The sequence below is a fragment of the Pseudochaenichthys georgianus genome, chromosome 7 (assembly GCF_902827115.2).
Source record: "Pseudochaenichthys georgianus chromosome 7, fPseGeo1.2, whole genome shotgun sequence".
NCBI classification, from domain to species: Eukaryota; Metazoa; Chordata; class Actinopteri; order Perciformes; family Channichthyidae; genus Pseudochaenichthys; species Pseudochaenichthys georgianus.
In genome coordinates, this window is record NC_047509.1 from 35,211,960 (window position 1) to 35,233,697 (window position 21,738).

General features: G+C 41.1%; 1 protein-coding gene across 8 annotated transcripts in view; it reads right to left on the reverse strand.

Moving 5' to 3' along the window:
• The window catches only part of tns2a (tensin 2a), an 87,552-nt gene that overhangs the window by 56,629 nt on the left and 9,185 nt on the right, over positions 1–21,738 (reverse strand). Inside the window, exon 1 of one of the 8 annotated variants that reach the window (XM_034087830.2) lies at positions 18,285–18,389. The exons of the other annotated variants lie outside the window; for them this stretch is intronic. Within the exon in view, the coding sequence (XP_033943721.1) occupies positions 18,285–18,308 (24 nt within the window). The 5' untranslated portion in view covers positions 18,309–18,389. Of the gene's footprint in view, positions 1–18,284; positions 18,390–21,738 lie in introns of those variants that run through there. 8 annotated transcript variants of the gene reach the window in all.

The window sequence follows — 21,738 nt, forward strand, 5'->3', positions numbered from 1 at the left end:
CTTAAAGGGTGGGTGGATTCCCTGACGTAGACGTCAAGATCACCAGCCAATCAGGATTAGCGTAATGAGATTGATGCTTCTGTTTGCATACGCGTTGAGGCGCATCCCATAGTGAGACATCGAACGGAGTGTTATGAATGAGAACTGTGAAGCTTACAGGAGGCAGAGGCTTAGATCACCGGACAACAGAGTTGGTCGCCGTGTGCACAGACAGGGTTAACGTCGGTATGAACAACAGAATTGTGCCAAAACTCCGCCAACTGGCTGCAGTGGGAGACTCCCCTGTGCACATTCTGTGCCCCGCGCACACACTGGAGAACTGCGCAAAATCAGCTGATCACAACGTGCACGCTCTGTGGTCAAGCTGCTGCAGTTTTATTTACAACAAAGTGGAGTAAAACACACAGTTGCAAACTTACTCAGGGTGTTAATGGAAGAGTTTGAAATACGACAGAGGTGGAAGAAGTACTCAGATCTTGTGTAGGAATAATACTCTGTTACAGTAAAAGTCCTGCATTCAAAATGTTACTCAAGTAACATTTGAAAAGTATTATCAAAATATAGTTAAAGTAGCAACAGTAAAAGTAGTCATTGTGCAGATTGGTCCATTTCAGAATAATATATATGATATGTTTTATAATGATTGATCATGAAAGTGTTCTCAAAGCTGGTAAAGGTGCAGCTAGTTGTAATGACTTTGTATACTTCAGGGTAGCTTGTGGATTTACTCCAGGTGGAACTAAAGTCTGATTTAACACTTGATTATATTTCACATCATTCATCCACATCTGTAAAGCAACTAAATGTATTAAATACATGTCAAGTAAAGTACAAAGTCAAGTAAAGTACAAATATCTCAAAATTGTACTTACATACAGTACTTGAATAAGTGTTAGTAACTTCCCACATCTGAAATCAGATATGACTTCAAGTCATGTGATCATTTCTTAGTATTTGATCCTTCAACTTGGCCTCAGGAAAGGCAAGGACTTCACAGTTTTGGCAACAAGTTTTGGAGAAAGCAAATCGAAGGCTTAAAAAGAGACAGGGAGGTGCAAATTCATCATCTTCATCATCTAGCATGCAAGAAGTGTTAATAGAGGACAGTGAAGGAGACACTGAGGAGGACCACGCTTTGTGTGGGGTGAGTACCAAACGCTTTCTGGTACTCATCTGAGTAACTCATAACTAAAAAAGTGATGTGCACCCCTGCTTATAGCATTGGAATCTCAGCTTTCATATGATATCTAGTTTGTGCAGATTGCATGAAGTATAAAATATTGCTACCGTGAGTTATGTGCTAAGTGCGTTAGCACTCTTTCGCTTAGTGCTAATTCAGACGCTTGGCGTTAGAGATGTGTTTTGTTTAGGTAAAAATGGTTTATAACGTCAGTTAGCTGAGTTTCTTCCCGTTAAGTGGGTATGACGCATTAATAGGTTGTTAAATGTTAAGAAGCCCTGAGACACAGTTTCATGAATATTGTTTCATCGGGCTTAACAGATTAATCAATCAATCAATGTTTATGTATATAGCCCAATATCACAAATGTTACATTTGTCTCAGTGGACTTCACAGTTTGTACAGAATATCAGTATGACAATACGACACCCTCTGTCCTTAGACCCTCACATCGTACAAGGAAAAACATCCGGAGAAAACCCACAGTTTAAAGGGAAAAATGGGAGAAACCTCAGGGAGAGCAACAGAGGTGGGATCCCTCTCCCAGGACGGACAGACGTGCAATAGATGCCGTGTGTAAATTGAAAACATAATACATTTACAACATAGGTTAACATTAACATTTTCCTGATGAATTTATCGTCTCAATCACTATTTTGAGTATCCTTTTCCGTTTTCAAAATGATGGTCCCATTCAGAACAAAACAGACTATGAAGCAGTGTATGCTTTAGGGCGTGGCCACTTTGTGATCAGGATATAGGCGTAGCAATGAAAATCCTTTCCATGCTACACCATCTCATCTGAATATGGTCACTTCTTGTGAGGCTTCAAAACGTAGCAACAAATCATTGAATGACAAATCATGGGATTATATGACTGAGTATGTCCACATTTTGTATACATTTTATGGAGCAAACACCTGACAACATCATCCCGATGACAACAGCGAGATGTTATTGGCTACTTAGCGTCCATATTTCCATAGCTTTGGATAATTAAACGGACACATAAAGGGTTTTTTGTTTTCTATGTGTGCTTTTCCTCCATGGTAACAAAGAGAGAGTGCTGTTTACACACTTTTCTCTCATTATTCTATTGCTCTGACTCTGTTCTAGGGACTGGACAGTGTTTGGACAGCTGCTTGCCTGGCATCACCCTCTGCCAGCTGTGTTACATGGCCGCTGCCCTGTTCCAGTACAAGTGTACTCCAACCACAGCAAACTGGATGGTGATGGAGTGGGTGGGTGGCTCAGGTGCATGTGGTAGGCTGTAATGTAATATAGTTTGGTCAGGGGGTTTGACGTTGCTCTCTAAAACCGTGTGGGCATTACTCTTGGAAATTGTATTTTTCTTGTTTTATTTTTATCTGGCTCGGTATGTCTTGGCTTATTCCAGTTTTCGCTTTTCTCACTGTAACTAAACGGAATCTACACAGACAAGACGTTTCATAAACACTTCTTGTGTTTGATGAATCCTTGATTTGGCTACTAAGTCTTTCCTGCACACTAAACATACAAATAGCTGCTTTGCTAATTTAACAACCTCATGTTGGCTATGCTAATTACTGACACACTATTTATATTCTACAGGTTTTTTCATAGTATTTTTTTCATTCTATATTTGTTTATTTGACATATTCTTATTTTTATTTATTTTTTATCGTATATGGTTTTCTTTGAAAATTAGCTTTCAACTTTAATCACTACACCAATCCACCAAAGTGAATTCCTTGTATGTAAAAAACCTTAAAGGTCACCTATTATGCAAAATCCACTTTGTAATGTATTGTATCCATCACCATGTGTCCCCTCTGTGGAAAGAGACTCTGAAAGTTTCAGGAAAAAAGATTCTCTCTCTTTTTGTCCTGATCCATTTATATTAAAAACCTTTCTGAAAATGAGCTGATCAGATTTTGGCCACTTTATGAGGTCATAAATATTTGTTGGCTTGTGTTACCATTAGCCAATCACCAATAGGGTTGGGTATCGTTTGAATTTCCACGATTCCGATTCCGATTCCGATTCTACTTTTCGATTCCGGTTCTTAACGGTTCTCGATTCCGGTTCTTTGAGGGGCAGGGTAAAAAAAATGTTACATGCTTCTTCCACCAAAAAAATTACATTTATTCGAGAAACTTTTACACAGGTTAGTTTACAGTAATATTCACATTAATCAGTCTGTTTATATTCACTGCTATGTAACTGTAACCTGAGAACCACTGAAGCTACAACAGTGCAACAGTCCAACTTTTAAAGAACAGTTCTTGTTGAGAAAAACCAGCATATCTGCCTTCTCAGGCATACCGGGAAGAAATGTTTGAACATTTTGAAGTAAAATGCTTCAATCTGGTACACTTTAAGCAGAATTACTAGAGACTAGATCTAGGGGGTACAACTCTAAACACCCATATGAAAAAGATCGGTTCACATTTGAATAATTAAATAAGTATGTGAGCATAACCAGTAACCTACCATAGCCAATAACAAATACATGTAACGTATTTTATTTTTGTTGTTCATTCATATCTTATTTTACTATTTTATTTATGCATATTTTTTGTATCTCTCCAGTTTAAAACGATATGTCTGGTTTACTGTCCTATAGTATACATTGGAATGATTTCAAACCTGTTTTATCCCAATAATTATAAAGGAGAGCCTTGGAAATATGTGTTTACGTAAATTGTGATCAAAACGTTTGAGACCCACTGAGATAACTTAGACTAAAGTGAACTATCTCAACCCTCAGAGTCCTTTACCTCCTTTAGTCTGACTGGAGAGGACTCTCTTCCACATCATTGTAGAAACATCTTCTTCTTCCGTTAGAGCAGCTAGCACAAGATGCTAATAACAACAGCGCCCTCCCTTTCTCCCTCGCTCACTCGCACTTTGGCTGTGAGCTGCGGTTGCCAGATAAGCCAACATCCCCCATTTTCATCACTTACAGCGCCCATCGTACAGGGGAAATGAAAATTGTAACCGGGATGAAAAGGGTATTACATTTACTTAATTATGAATGTTGTTACATCAAGGCCAACAATTAGGATGAGCACCAACGGTCAAAACAAATTGTTTTCCTCCCAGAGCTGCCAGCGCAGCGCCTCCACAGATCTGGCGCCCTAGGCGAACATCTATAACGCCAGTGCGATGGGCCGGCCCTGGTCTCAGGTTACACTGTAGAAAGTGTAGGTACAACGCTACATCTCCCGCCCCGCTGCAGGCATATAGTAGGCTACGGAGAGCGGCGAGAAAAATTTCCTCAGGCATCGAAAAGCGGAACCGAAATTCACATTTCTAAATGATGCCGTTGGAATCGAAATGTTGGAACCGGTTCCGGTTCGGAACCGGTTCTCGGTACCCAACCCTAATCACCAACCAAGGTAACCCCGCCACCCACCTTATCACCTGAATCTCCTCCTAGAGCACCATTGTGTTCTTTTTAACCAAATATCTCTCATACCGCATTCACACCAACGGTGTTTCAGGGCCGGATCGGAGCTGGAGCTTGAAAAGCACCAGGTTTTCCTGTTCACACCGCAGCGAAGCAGCCTCTTAGCTCCGGAATCCGGTTCGTTTCAAGCACCAAAAAAGTGTCCGGCTAGAGTAAAAGCACCACATAAGTCACGCTTACGTCGAGGCGGGGCCGGGGCAGGGGCGGGATCAACTCCTGAACAACAACAAGAAGCCCGTGTTTTATCCAGTTTGTACACAACAATGGAGAAACTTAACAAGCAGCAGTGGTCCACTGAAGAGACCTACTGGGAATCTGGTCTTCCGAAGAGGTTCAGAGGAAGCTGGAGCACAATCGGCCATTGTTGTTGTTGTCGGTGTCGGCTGTGAGGAGTTTCCGCCCGGTTTGGCTTTATGAAGCAGGCACGCAAACAGTTACGCCATGACGCAAACGATGACGCAATGACGCAGCACCAGTCGGACTCTGGGCAGTGTGAAAAGAGCCGGAGCTAAACCGAAGAACCGGTTCTGAACCTGAAAAGCTCTAGCACGGAGCTTGAACCGGAGTTGCGTTGGTGTGAATGAGGTATCAGAGGGGCGTGGGGAGTGGCTCCTTATTTTCGTCTAAAGTAACAGACACAGAATCAGCACTTTTGAAACAGGGCTGAAACAGAGAGGTTTATGGGATGCTACAATGCATGATCTGTTTGGTATTTCGAGCCAAACACTCAGAGACATGTTTTGTATATATCTCAGACCGATAATAAAGTAATGAAAAACTATTTATTTGAGATATAAGCTTTACAGTCTCAAGAACACCAAACAACTTGTAGATTCAGTCAAAAGTATGCCCTCATTCTCATGTGTGAACGTGTGCAATAATCTTGTGACGTTTATGTGTGTTTGTGTAAGCAGGAATGAGTATGCCCACGGGGCCCACGGTAAGTTTAAAAAAGCACAGTTACTGTCAGCTAAACCGCAGTGGTGATGTGGGCTGAGAGATAAACACGTAGATGAGAGGTTTGCAACATTCTTCCTGTTTCAGACACAATCAAGACCACTTTATAGTCCAACCACAGGCAATCATGGTCAGACAGCGATAAACCACTCTGGTACTGAATGCTGGATAAGGTCTCATAAGGATTGACAACAATACAAGCTGCTTTACTCTGGTTCATGTAAGTGGACTGGTTGGTTAGTCTCCACTGGTGAACAACTTTGTTTTATACAGCTGACAACCGTTGGTGACCTAGGGGGTTTAAGGTGCTAACCATGAACTGCAACATCCCCAGTTTGCGTCTGGAATCATTCCCAATTACATTTTATTTCCTGTCACCTCTCTATTTTAGCTTTCCAATAATAATAATAATAATAGATTTATTTTGTTAGCGCTTTTACAGGTGCTCAAAGACGCTTTACAGATATAGTGAAAAGAAATAAAGGTCAAATGCCATATCTTGCAATGTTAACAAAAGTGATAAGTAATATGTGTATCCGCTCTTAGATTCAGATCCACTTGAAGTTGAATGTTCTTCCTTGGCCCATGCTTCACCCTTCCAACAAGTTTCATGAAATTCAGGCCAGTTGATTTTGCGCAAACATACTGACAAAAAAACCCATACTGCACTATATTCATATCCTCATTGGCAGAGGTTATACTGTAAGTGCTTCTTTGCCTTATGCAACATGATATGTTAGCACATTGGTTAGTGTGACCAATTACTTTCCCAAAGAAACTGCAGGTTTGAAGTACACTTCACAAAAATATTTGTTAAGGCAGAGACTTATGAGATTCTAAAATAGTAATGATCTCAGTGAGGTTTAACCTGTTAAGCCCCAAGCCTGTTTTTCAGGTCTCAGGCTCGAAAATGACATTCCCAGAACAAATGACTATATCTTCACTTCTAAAGGGTAAATTAATAATCTTTTTTCTCAAAGCAATGATAAACCTGTGAGTGGTTTTTATTTTAAAGTAAATTCAGATTGAACATAGTAAAAAAATGTAAATTATAGTTTCCGTCCAAAGAAAAACCATTACTTATAGTGAAAACCACCCTTGAATGATGGGATAGTAGACTAAGGTTGCGTTCACACCAGCCTTTTATAGTCCGGTTGAATCGAACCCTGGTGCGTTTAGCCGCTTGGTGCGGTTCATTTGGGTCGGTGTGAACACAGCCGAGACCTCTGAAGTGAACTAAACAACCGGACTCTGGTCCGCTAAAATAGGTGGTCTCGGAGCACTTGCTTGCGAACTCTGGAGCGGTTTATTGCTGGTGTGAACGCAGTCCGCACGAAAACATAGGAAGCGTAGTATTTACGTGTCACAAGAACGCGGATACAGTGTGCGAAAAAGTACACGTCCCACCGTCCGGGACGTGTTATTTACAATATCGGACAAGTAGATCTTTCAATTGACTTGTCCGGCGGACAAGTGACGCTTTTCGGCCTGATTTATTGACAAATTATTGATACATTCAGTTTACAAAAGGCAGAACTCATTCGCAAATTGTACGTGTCCGCCATTGTTCGTTTAGAAATGTTATTTCGGTTCTGCTTGTCGATTCCTAAGGAAATGCATCTCGCCGCTTTCTGTACAGTTAGACGGGGGCGGGAACAAATAACAATTGTCCGGTACCGGGATTAATAAGAGTTGTGAGGACAGGAGGCGAGGCTGAGCCCCGCGGACCGCAGCTCTCTCTCTCTATGCTCCGTATCAGCTGATCGCTGCGCGGTGCAGCTCAGCGTCTCTCTCTCTCTCTTTCTACACACAGCGGCTCCGCTGCCCGTTTAACAGCCTAATCTTTGTCAAACTTTCTTATGTTCTTTCTCTAACACATAATGAAGGTTATTAAGCGTTTTAACTCCTATGTTGTTAATATTGATGCCATTTCCTTTATGAAGTAAAGCAGCCTCTCTGTCTGTGTCCTCGCGCTGTCCTCACATCCCCGGACCCCCAGACTCGGAGGAGCACAGGGATGTCAGTATTGTTTATGAAGCAGGGTATAGAAAGTACATTATTGAAATGAAAATACTATTTATTTACTTTTACAAACAGTGAGCAGCTGGGCAGCTGCAGCATGTGTATTGCAGGCAGGGCCGCCCCTGGCCAACTTGGGGCCCCAAGTGGCATTGTGAGATGAGGCCCCCCCCCCCCCCCAACCGACAGGAGTGAACTTTTTTTCTTTTCTTCTCGAAACAAAGTAGGCTAATATAATAATATAAATATAATTCCTGTTTGTTATTATTATTATCAACACTTTTTTATGGAGTGAGGTAAATGGTTGTGCATGTATGTCGTCCAGTATGCGTTTACAGGTGAATACGTCTGCATTTCCTGCCAAATACTATTCTCAAAAAGATTAAAATATAATTAATGCAAATAAACAACTTCTATTAATAATAGCGGCCCTGATTGCAGGACATGTGTAAGCGTGCAAGCGTCTTTGAGTTGTAGAAAAGCGCTAAGCCTCTAGGCTATACATCTAATGTGTCATTATTATTATTATTATTAGGTTATGTCCTATGTGTTGGACATGTGTGGTTGGACTCTGTCTCACAGGCAGGTTGCAGTGTAACATCAAAGGACACTGGGCCAACTGTACATTCTCAAACTGCACCACTTAGAACTAACTAAACAATGCAGAGATTATTTTTATATAATTGTATTCAATAACCGAAAGAAATTAAAAAGTATGAAGTGATTTGTAAATAGGAATACAGATTTGACTTAATGTTTTCATAAATATATTTTTCTCCCAGTTTGTCATGGGACTTATTTACCCTCTCAAAGAACCGGAATCGAGAAACAAAAATAACCGGAATCGAAAAGCAGAACCGGAATCGTTAAAATCCAAACGATACCCAACCCTATGTGTGATGCAGTAAAATCTTACCGCTCACTTACGTTAGCGGTGTCGTAAAAACCGTGGGAAAATGTAAAATACGATGGCGAAGAAGAAGATTCCAGTGGCCCCACATTTTTGTTCATTCTGGACAAGTGAAAATGTATTCGGACAAGTAAATTGCCAAACTCACTTGTCCATGGACAAGTACTCTCTAAAAACTTTTTCTCACACTGGGATATCTTCAAAATCTTTAGCGAAAGAGTCTTTCAAGACATCCGCGGTTGTTAATTTAAAGAATGAAGCAGAATTAAGTGTTGAACACCTGTCATTGGTGAAACGCCCCTCCTTACTGCAGAACGTCTCTCATTGTGTTATAATGTTTTTTAACGGACGTTGTCTGATTATTAGGGCTGTCAGTCGATTAAAATATTTAATCGCGATTAATCGCATGATTGTCCATAGTTAATCGCAAATTTTTTATTTGTTCTAAATGTACCTTAGAGGAATATTTTTCAAGTTTTTAATACTCTGATCAACATATGAGTGGACACATATGCTTTATGCTAATATTTATTATCATTTGAACAATGACAAATATTCTCAAGAATATTAAACACAACAACCTCTGAACATTACAAATATTCGCCTCAATTCAACCTGGAACCTCTCTCATACAATAATACAATACAAATGCCTGGACGCTGCAATCATGTTGCGCGCACTATCTGTGCTGAGTGTGCTGACTTCTCGTACAATGTCCCACTGTCTGGCTGCCTGCATAAAGTCAAGTGCTCGGCGCAGTTGTGGCAAAATGTCGCTCCTCTGTTTTCATTTAAACAGCTCCTTATATCCGTTAGCGCAGCTAGCTAGCACCAGATGCTAACAACAACAATGCACGTAAGGTCTCTCTCTCGCTCGCTCGGGCCACACATACACATACCCTCCCGGTCCTCCCAATAGCCAGTCGGTGCCTGCCGGTGAGCATGGAAGTGTGGTCTGCCATAAGCGGGCAGCAGGAGCGGGACTGTCAGCATCAGCATCAGCTTGTAGATGTATTTTAAACTCGATGCACTCTGAAACTACGGGGCGGCCGAGAAAAAAAAATACACATTGCGTTTTTACCCCCTTAATGTCTGACCAATGGTTGAACAGCATTTCCGTGCACATGACTTGTGTTTAAAGTTTATAGTCCGTTTGAGTTTTGCCCATGTGAACGCAAACCGAACCTTCTGAAAAATTAAACAATGTAACAAACTGTCGTCTGGTGCGCACCAGAAAACGGACTATTAGGTGTGAATGCACCCTAAAAGCTTTAGGAATCCAAACTATAATATATAATAAGTACCTGTATCAAGATTAGGGTTGGGTATCGTTTGAATTTCCACGATTCTGATTCCGATTGGAATGTGACCAACCAATAACCTACCATAGCCAATAACAAATAAATGTCACTTATTTTATTTTTGTTGTTCATTCAGATCTTATGTTTACTATTTTATTTATGCATATTTTTGTATCTCTCCAGTTTAAAACGATATGTCTGGTTTACTGTCCTATAGTATACATTGGAATGAGGACTCTCTCTCCACATCATTGTAGAAACATCTTCTTCTTCCGTTAGAGCAGCGAGCACCAGAGGCTAATAACAACAGCGCCCTCCCTTTCTCCCTCCCACGCTCACTCACACTTTGGCTGTGAGCTGCGGGTGCCAGATAAGCCAACATCCCCCATTTTAATCACTTACAGCGCCCATCGTACAGGGCAAATGAAAAGTGTAACCGGGATGAAAAGGGCGTTACATTTACTTAATTATGAATGTTGTTACATCAAGGCCGAAAATTAGGATGAGCACCAACGGTCAAACATTTTTTTTTTCCTCCCAGAGCTGTCAGCGCAGCGCCTCCACAGATCTGGCACCCTAGGCGAACATCTATAACGCCAGTGCAACGGGCCGGCCCTGGTCTCAGGTTACGCTGTAGGAAGTGTAGGTACAACGCTACATTTCCCGCCCCGCCGCAGTCATACAGTAGGCTACGGAGAGCGGCAAGAAACATTTCCTCAGGCATCGAAAAGCGGAACCGAAATTCACATGTCTAAATGATGCCGTTGGAATTGAAATGTTGGAACCGGTTCCGGTTCGGAACCGGTTCTCGGTACCCAACACTAATCAAGATTGATGCAAAACAAGTTACATTGAACCTTTTTAGAGAGGTTTAGAAACAAAAAACACTTCTGGGGTCATTTGCCATATCTCTGGAACCCATCGGTCGATTTTGGTGATTGACACCACTTTTGAACCATTAGAGCCAATATAATCGAGGGGAAGTTCCTAAAATCCATCTAAACATTACCATTGGTGAAGAGAGTGATGCGCAGCCGGCATGCCCAAAACCGGATGCTGGGTTACAGCTCTCATACACTAATTAACCTTCAGCAGCGTTTTTATTAGGGATGCTCCGATCGCAAATGTTGGGGCCGATCGTCGGAATCAGTATCGGCCGATACCGATCGCCGATCCGATCGAGTGGGCGGGCCTATGGGGATCTTCCATTTAAAGTGATGTTTAAAACTCAGTTAATGGGGCTCATTCACTGGCGCTTCCACAAACAATAACCAACATGATTATTACATTCAAATGAATACATTATTCAAGTTTCCATTAACTTTGGATAATAACACGGGAGCAATTAGCGGAAGCTCCTCTCTCTCTCTCTCTCTCTCTCTCTCTCTCTCTCTCTCTCTCTCTCTCTCTCTCTCTCTCTCTCTCTCTCTCTCTCTCTCTCTCTCTCTCTCTCTCTCTCTCTCTCTCTCAGCTAATGTGTGTTAGATCTAACTGTTAGTGTGTGTTTTTCGCTCACCGGTCCGTCCCAGCGGGTGGAGCTGCAGGATTTCTGCTTCACACACGTTGCATACCGCTATTTTGTCATTTTAAAATACTGCCAGACTGGTGAAGCCATTTTGGCGAGCTTGTTTTGCCGCGCAAAGAGAAAAGTGTCATGTATTTTACGTCATCATTTTACGTCATGCGATTGGCTCTCGCGATCGGCATTTTTAGAGAGCACCGATCGATCGGCAGAGAGTGAGTATCAGCCGATATCGATCGGCAGAGAGTGAGTATCAGCCGATATCGATCGGCGGCCAATCGATCGGAGCATCCCTAGTTTTTATGCATTTTAATGCCATTGAACAAACTTTTGATCAGAAAAAAGCAAAAGTAAGACGTATTTGCCGTTTGGGCTCCGTAAAGCTATGTTGTGTGTTGTCTGGTTTCGCCTTCGCTGCGGTGAGTTCTGGTTGCACAGTGATGAAACTTATACCAATGGAATCTGTGGAATTTCAGCTTTCATATGATATCTTGTTTGTGCAGATCCGATGAAGTATAAAATATTTCTATCGTGAGTTAGCACTCTTTCGCTTAGTGCTAATTTCAGACGCTTGGCGTTAGAGTTGTGTTTTGTCTCACTCAGCCTTATCTTTTCTCAGGCTGTGAGTGTGCACCCAGACCCCACGCAGTATTCTCATCTGTTTGTCATTACTGGTGTCATTTTCTGGTTGCTAACAAACACCATTGTAACACATAATCACTCATGTTCTGCTGTAGGATGCTCCGATCAGGGTTTTTGGGGCCGATCGCCGATCACCGGAATTAGTATCGGCTGATCCGATTATAGGGTGGGTGGGGTCTATGGCGATCTTCCATTTAAGGCGAGACACGGCAGGCAAAAACATCGTTTTTCAAGCACTGGTGAATTTTGAGATGTTGTGCTATTTTGATTCCATAACATGTTTTCTTTCAGGCTTTTGGAAGGAAAACGTACAAAATACACATTTAGGTGTTTATTTTACTATAGTTTATCTATTTGCGTCTGTAGATTTCTCCTAAATTCACCAAAAGTTAGCATTCTAACGTAACATAAAGTACCATGTTGGCACCATGTCATCAGATCTATAGAAAGCTCCGTCTCTCCTGCGCAATCTCATCGGGTCCAAATATGGTCATTTCCTTTGTATCAGCAACCAATCGTGAAAGCACAAAGGGGTCTTAAACCAAGAAACGAAATGTCATTGGCTGGTGTCAATTTCTGACAACGTGATTCGTTCAGATGCGTCACTTGGTGTGCTAAAACACTTCCTGGTTAGCTTTCCGCTGAAATTTAAAATCTCAAAATGGCAAAAGAACAGCGAAAAAAACGTTCACAGAGAAGACGACAACAATTGTCACTTACACGAAGCAAGGTTATACAAAAAACAAATGACCCCGAACATGAAATACCTTCACGGAGTGTGTCGATGCGCAAGCTCTCATCCAAAGAACAGGAGGGTTGAGCTAGCGCATCACTGCAATCTTTAAAGGTTGTTTTCTCAAAATCAGTTTTTTCTCATATTCTGAGTCAGAAATGTCCACTTCAGTAGGACTTACAATCACCAGTTTTCTTCCTATCAATATTCTGAAGGTTTTTACTGAAGGGTTTGTTTATATATCATTCATAGCCTGAATTATATAACATTTTATATCTAAAAGCATGGCGAAAATTGCGGGCGGGGGCTATGGGGCTTAACAGGTTAAAGAGTATTCTTTACCTTGGAAGCAGTCAGTCCATTAAGTAGAACAAACTTTAGGAGGAGAAGTCTTAAAGGTCCATAACACCTACCAAGTGAACTTTTGAGAGAGAGTCAATTGTATTTATTTCATATACGGTTGAGTGTCAATACTGGCAAATTAACTGTTATTGCTCTTGGTATGAACTTTCGGTTCATAATATTCTGTTCAGCAGCTATAACCATTTTGGTTTTTGTGCCATTTTGTAGTTTCAATCATTAATACCTACAGCTAAAAGTATGAAGTTAGCAAGTTAGTTATTTCTGATCTCTATAAGGATTTAAAGAAAACACCTCTTTGAATTAAATAGTAGGCATTGATAAAAGCTTCAGCAAGCTGTTCAGATGGAAAACATATTTTCCCTGAATTTGATTAGAAAATATGTTTCGTAACGCATAAATATGTATTACAGGAGAAAAAAGGGCAACTGTTAAACAACATTGCTGCAACAATAGTAAGTATTAAGCTCAGTTTTAAGTTAGTTCAACAAGCCTGTTTCGTCATAAAGGCAATATGGAACTAACATGTCTGCTTTACTTTCTCCTTTGTTAAAATAGGTACATTTAAACACTCTCAAGAGCAAAAGCATGGTTAAGTATTTAACATTAACATCATATGTAATAATAGTTAGAAAGAAGACAAGTCCCCTGCAGAACAATTAAAGGGTTCAGGAAATGTGGTCCTGTATCATGGGGAAACTACTGCATGGTCACCTTAAAAACGAGCAAATCTGTAGAAACACTGCACATGGCTCAACCTGGGAGTCCAGCAAAGCAAACCTCAGTAAAGGCGGTTTACAACAGAAAACAGCTGGTAGAGTGTATATGCAGTAAAAAACAACCTGTGATGCTAAGCCTGATCCCCATGATAGTAATTACCTTCACCACTGTAATGGATCAAAAACATCTTCCCCTGGTACAACATGTGTTATTCAGCATTCAGTAGGCTGATACTGGTTGGATCATTCAACAACATAAACACTTTCAAAATAAAATTGTTAGCAAAAAAACTAATCTATTTAATTCCCTGATACTGTAGATGCACAACCATTACTGACAAATACTGATGGACAAACCCTCACAAGCATACAGTACATGTGACCACTAAGCTACAGTACAAAGCCTCCACCAGCTGGGACCTGCCTATATTTCCACTGAAGTGACACAACCTGTAAACACCTCAGGAAGAGAAACTACACACACAAACTCACGTGTAGACGTGTGTCCCAGCAGACAGTCCGTGGAAACAGACAGCCTTCCCCTTTCCTCTTGCTGTCATCATATACACCCCTCCTGTATCCCAGAACCTCCCCTACAACTTCTGTTACGCACAAGAAACCCTTTTTCTAATATTTTTAGCTTTCTGGCAGAATAGGGACCAGGGGTTTTCTGGAGTCAAATAAATGCTTTCTAACAAGAAATCCCCCCCCCCCCCCCCATTTTGGCTGTACGTCTGCCAGCCATCACTGAACAGAAGCTGGATTGAACGTGGGAGGGGTTGGACACAAGAGATGCACACACGGGCGTTGATTTATGGATACAAATACACAGAAACCATTCCTGCTCCTGGAAACTCGCGTGCTGCTTCCATCTTCTTCCTCTCTAAAAATAGTCTTGATATTTAGACAATGATGGGCATTGTGTGGGAGTGGGGTACACAGGACCGTGACCTCAGCTTCAGCTGCAGATGGTCAACGAGGACACACATCGAAAGAAGCCTCGAGGGGGAAACTCTTCGTTCTGATTTTGTCATTAGAAGAACTCCGTGACTCATAATGGAACTTTGTCTCAGATCTTTCGATCATTGCTTTCAAGCCTGGCACAGTCATTTAGCTTTGCGTCACTTCTGCTCTCAAAATGTAGATACCAAAATACCTATTCTTGGAGATCTGCATGATTAATATACTGTTCACAATAGGATTGACTGCAATGCACCATTCCAAAGTTCTGTGCTATTATAACATACTGCAAGTGAGCTCACAAAAGACAGTCCAGAATAGATTGATGTAGCAGAACTGGACATAATTATCTTCTTAGCGCATGCATTACCCACAATTAAAATCTTCTGCAACCAGTTTTGAGGAAGATTCAGGAGTATTAATCTAGTTTTTCCTTTAGCTAAAACCTCAGATCTTTTCTATTTTCGAACTGGCAAAGACAAGCAAAGACGGTTGTCCCATTGACAATCGACACATGGGAAAATACACAGAATTGACCCTTAGTTTAAATTAAAATCCCCTGACTCCTTTTTTTTACAGAAACATTTATTTATCCATCAGAAATGGATAACAAGCCAAGCAACAAGTCTGTTATGTCAGCTTGTCGCAGTATGTTACACTCCAACACACACAGTCTTTCAGTGGTGAGTGTTTTCTGTTATACTTAAATCCCACCCTCCATTGAAAGTGTTTCTCATGGGTCTGGGTTCCTGCATCATTTTTTGGCATCAAGGCCAGCGTTTGTGTTCATAAACGTGTCAATTCATTTGTGTGTGAGTGTGCACGTGTGTGTCAGAAGGGTGGGACAGGCAGTGGAGGGAACAGAGACTGCCTGTTCCCGAGGTGAGGTCAGCATGATGCACATCCGTTTGCTAGGACTCCTGCTGTTAACACAAACACACAGTGATGTTTCTATGGGGTGCAAATGCAATATAAACTAGAGTGATATTCAAATCGCGGTAACGGCGATATTTGGTCAAATATGTGAAAATATTTCATGGACGTTTTTTAAGGCCTAGCCCACATAATCCACTTAAAAAAACACCATTATCTTTTATTATATTTCTAATTGATAATGTTTAAAAAATGGTCATTCCCTCTTAGCCTTACCATACTTGCCTAAGCCATACACCTTAATCTTAGACTTAAACGTAGTCTTGATCCTAAAATGTAATGGTTTAAGGACCATTTTCTCCCCAAAAGGAAGGGGACCATCACCATCCCCCTGCAGTTGTTGATATTTACTGGCAAAATGTACCATCTGTTTTGCCTCAAACAGTTACTCAATGCTCTATGAAGTGGCCTCGGTAAGTGGATGACATCATCCAGGGGGATGAAGTGATGGTTAAGCATGTTAGTTAGAACCAGATATGTTCAGGTTGAAGCCTCAGACCATGACAGATCTTTTTCAAGGAAACCTGTTACTGCTCCCTCTGGTCATTGGCGTCTATTCTGTTTTATAGCTCTAGGACTTTCCAGGCAGGAGTGAATGGCTGCTACTGTAGATGTCAGTGTTACTGCATCTGGCATTAGGGAATGTGAGCCAGGCTCTGTTTCAGTGTCTCGGGCCTGGCAGTGAACAGGGGGCGTCCCGAGTAAACACAGCCATCATGGACCATCAAACCTCTCAGTTACACCCAATCATTACAAATGTAGAATACCTACTGTACACTGAGTACAACAACAGTACTGTACTGCTTAGAGAGCATCTCCAGTGGAGAACATCACTGACTTTCTGGAAGGCAACACACACACCATTTTTTGTCCTTATACTGAAAGACAATATTCCCACAAATTACCTTACATGGCGAATTAAAAAGATTCTTCCACAAACATGCAACTGTCCAAAAAATATTATTTTTCACCAATAGCGGAGGTTTTGACAACTCTGTGCAACCACAGCCTCCCTGTTTTATTTCTCCAACTACATTCTTGAAAAGATTGGTGATGGGATATTTGTGAAAAACCTCTTGATATCAAAGTCTTTCATGATGTTTTCATGTTTTTGTAGGTTTTACTTCTGACAATAATTGGTGGGTTTTCTTTTGGGCATGCATTTCCTCCAAGACCTGCCAACTGTTTGCTAGGGCCGGCAGTAAACAGTTCGTATTTCATATTTGGTCAAACCTCTATTGTGACGTATTATAAGCTATATATTACTACTTTTGGAACAGAGCCTTATTCGATATATCCAAACCGAATATGCTGTTTACATGAGCCGTATCAAATTTGGAATACTGTCCTCTTTTGGAATAATAGAATATTAGTGTGCTTTTTTTTTGTTTGTTTTTAGCCAGGTTTTCCCAGACAAAAATGTTTTAGAATTACAATCTCTTTTTCCTATCTGATCAAAACGTCAGCTTACCGTCGCCTATCTTTTTCACATAGGAGAAAAACTGCTAATGACCACTGTTATTAGCAAAGGAGAGGTTGGACAATGTTATCTTGTTGTTAATGCACAGCTTTTTTTCCTCATGTCCCAAAGCAGGATAGGAGCTCTGACAAGGGACCATGACATGGAGCCAACACTACTGTAATGGTCGGATGTATGAACCACGCAATGGCTATTAATCACAATCTCACACACACACACACACACACACACACACACACACACACACACACACGCACGCACATCACGCACAGCACACACGCACACGCACACACCAACGCGTGTCATCACAATCTGACAAAGGCTGTGAGCAACAAATGGTTTGTGGTGTAGCTCATGCCTAATCTTCTTAACGGCACTAGCTTTTGACCAAATTGCAATTAATTGCATCATCACATAATGTCTTCATCTGACAACAGAAGTATTAATCTGCGAGTGATGGGTAAAACAAATTAGCTAAAGCCAAGTGAGTGACAGCTTTTGTCCTTGAATTTGGACTATTTAGCCTTTGACCTAGAAAGAAATATAAAGGAAATAGAAACCACCCCTAACTCATCGACACATTTTTACTATATCATACTGAATTTAATAAAACATGTTCCAAATACTGTATATTTATACTTATGAATACGTTTTAACATGGATTTATGTAATACTCGTATTGTAGAACACTACCCTCGTGAGAAACATGCTCCCCCTCTCTAACATGACTTGGCGACATTAACAGTAGCTGACGGGGCTGACGCAGTAACAGTGGGGGGGCTGCTTAGTGCATCATATGACTCTATTCAGAACATTTTATGTCACTTTTAATGAAGTGCGACGCTGCTAGAAACTTCTCACAGAACAAGCCTCTCTTTTAGTCGCATAACTACAGTGTTAAACATCATTATTAAGTCTGTAAAAGTTGGGCAATGTCTCATAAGAAAACTTAACTCATACAGGCAATAGGTAGCATGCTTTTTAAGTTATGCCGCCCCTGCACAGCCATCACATGAAAACTCAGCATCATATGTGCACAAATTCTTAATCCAAACTGCAAAAACGGATTTAAGTAACCGCAAAATACTCTTTCCAGCCAAAAGAGGTTGGAGTCTTACCTTTTTCATTTTCCCGCTAATCATATTCCCTGGTTTAAAGGCTGCCTCTCATTCTCAGAGAACACCATCAGTAACATGTCCTGCCACTGAGGTAATTTATTTTCTTTGCCCCGTTCCAGCCTCCGTACAGGGGCTGCGAGGGGCGGGGCCACACGGAGGCTGGAAGCATGTGTGGACTATTACTGGATTACACTCCCCTGATTGGTCGGTTTCTGGAGGGGAGCGTAGAGATACTCAGTTGTGATTGGATGAATTAAACGCTCTAATATCCCTAGGAATAAAGCATTGACTGTATTGTATATATAAAGGAATAATTCAATTCAATTCAATTCAAAACCTTTATTTGGTAAAATCCCATTGAGATCAATGATCTCTTTTTCAAGGGAGACCTGCAGCAGTAGGTTCCACAAGAAGACATAAAAACATAAACAACAGAACAACAAAAGGACATCATACAGCAAAATGTACAGGGATTACAATTTACATATCTATCCCATCTATCCACATGTACAGGTACCAACAGCATCTGATTTTGTAGCATCCAACCGAGCTTTAAAAACATGTAGTGGTACTAGCTTGGTAATTTTCCATTCTTTTTGCAGACTGTTCCATGTTAGTGGAGCTGCACATCTAAAAGCTTTCTTCAAGACAGTCCTAGCACTTGGCACATTTAATAAAACCGCAGCATGCGATATCAGGCAATAAGTACTTTCAATTCGCCGAGAGATCAGGGAGCAGATATAAGATGGTAGTTTATCCAACATGCCTTAAAGTCAGATTGTGCTATAAAACGTTTCATAGCTTTTTTTAAATCAGATATTATTTACATTACAGCTTCTGAAATACATTTGTGATAGGATTGTGTAATGTTTGGGTCTTTAGAGTAGTTGGACATTAGTTTAAATGTAAACATCTGTAATTAGATAACCACAGAATCAGCTCTGTCATTCATAACAAGATCAACATGATGGTATAGTGCAGGGGTGGGGAACCTCCGGCCTCCATGCCGTATACGGTCCGCGAGACCATTTGATACGGCCCTTGAGGACATTTATAAACATATTTTTTTTTAATATTTGGGCCCCTCCCCCCCATCGCCCCAAACATAAGCGCACGCTGATACGTTCATACATGCACGGACACACACAACCACTCAGAAGCCACATGTAGGCTATCAACAGAGATGGGGTCGTTACTAAAAAAAAGTAATATATTACATATTACATATTACTTTTAAAAAAAAGTAATATATTACACTACTTCGTTACTCTCTACATAAAGTAACTCGTTACTTTACTCGCAGGGCCGGCCCGCCCCTCCCTACAGGCAGATCACGCAGACTGCTAAAGTTTCAAATGTTCTCTTTAGTTCAGTGTCCATTATCGCATAAGACTGATCCAGATCCTGAATGTTTTCCTATCTGACCATGGCTGTCCTCTGTCTCCTGCTATCTGTATATTTTGCGCAGTCTATCTCTGCTCACGCTGTTGCGTCGGCGTGTTCTCCTGCGTGTTGGCCATGTGTTGCACTGGAACCAGACACCGCAAAGACTTCAGCCGAGCATGTACGAACTGCGCATGCGTGAGTGGCAATAACTATCCTCCTTACCAGCAGGCGGCGGTAGTGTGGTTTCGTCATTCAAAACAGGCAACAACCGGAAAACAGAGAAGAAGAACAGACTACGTGATATAAACAAACAACAAATAGCTGTGCGTTAGCTTCACCTTAGCATGTGTTCTTTGCAGGTGTTGGTTGAGGTTTGATTATGACTGATTTTAGTAAGTAACGAAGTAACGCGTGTCGGGGCAATGTTAGTAACTGTAGTGTGATTACTGAATTATAAAAGTAGCGCGTTACACTACTCCGTTACCGACAAAAGTAATATTATTACTTTGTAACGCGTTACACCCAACTCTGGCTATCAACAATAGCCTTCCCTGGCCTCATACCACCACAGCCTGACAACGGCACAGCGAACTAATCACTTTACAGAATTAATAGAGATTTCGAGGACGATGTATGACAACAAAAACAGTCTAATTTCGTAAGTTTAGCCGTTACATCTCCTTGTTTTCTCTTGTCCTTTCTCTTTGAGAGCCGCTCTTGTGCTTTGGTTTGCTGTACATTATATGCAGGCTATTTACATTTTGTATGCTGCCGAACTTGCTGCTGCCAGACAAATTACAAATTAATTCAGGTTGCTTGGTTACTTTGAAGACTGCGTGAACCGGCCAATGCCATTGGGGCCCCGAAAAAAAATATATATATATATTACATTTTTTTAAATAAATCCTTTTTTTTTGCATGGGCCCCTGCCTGGCTCTGGGCCCCGGTGCGTTGCACCGGCTGCACCGTCGATAGTTACGCCACTGGTGTTGAGAGATGTATCCATAGATCTCTTAATGTTGCTCTCAAACTGCACCAGATTGATGCTTTTAACTTCAACATTTAAAAAAAAATCTTCCCGGGGGAGCGTGCCCCCGGACCCCCCTAGAGGAGGTTAGGTCAACACCCCACATAAATCATGCTCACATGGATAGGATATTAAATACATTTACACATATCTTGTGTCCATATCTTTCTGTTTGGGTGGTCATGCCACAACCGTGCACATGCATGTGAGTCATGGTAAGATATCTGGATTAAGAGGTTGCTTTTCCTTTGCAAAGCATGAAAGAAAGGCGAAATGAATGGGCTGTGATTTTTGTTTTTTTAAGCAGAGGTTGAGTTCAATCATTTGTACGGCCCTTGGAGGATGTTGAAAAATTGAGATGGCCCTTGAGAGGAAAAAGGTTCCCCACCCCTGGTATAGTGGGTGGATCTGGGTGTGACTTTGTTAAAAAATAGTAGAAGAGGCGTAAAATCTTAGCATGTAAACAAACAAACAAACAAACACACACACACACACACACACACACACACACACACACACACACACACACACACACACACACACACACACACACACACACACACACACACACACACACACACACACACACGCGCACACACACACACACACACACACACACATATACACACACAAATTAAGGCATATTTAATTATGGGCCCCATTTGCAGAGGGTGGCTCTGGGCCTCCTTCTCTCCTCCTCAATATGTACGTCAGTAAGTACCAAATTAACAGACATGTGTGTAATTAAATATCGTATGAAATGAATGTTGACTAAACAGAAAGTATTTAAATGCTCAACTCTTTTTCTTCTTTCTTCTACGCTTCTTTTCTTCTCCATTTTTTCTACATGTTTTCTATGATATCATAAATATAATGAGGGGATATTTTTATAGCGTTTTTTGTCTTTTTTTCAGATCTAACAGCTTTAGTTACTAAGCAGATTCAGATTAACAATACCAAATCCAACAATAAATACATATTGATAGTTCAATAAAGCTTGTTTTTTCATGGGTGGGGATTGACAAGCTACTGTACCCAGCA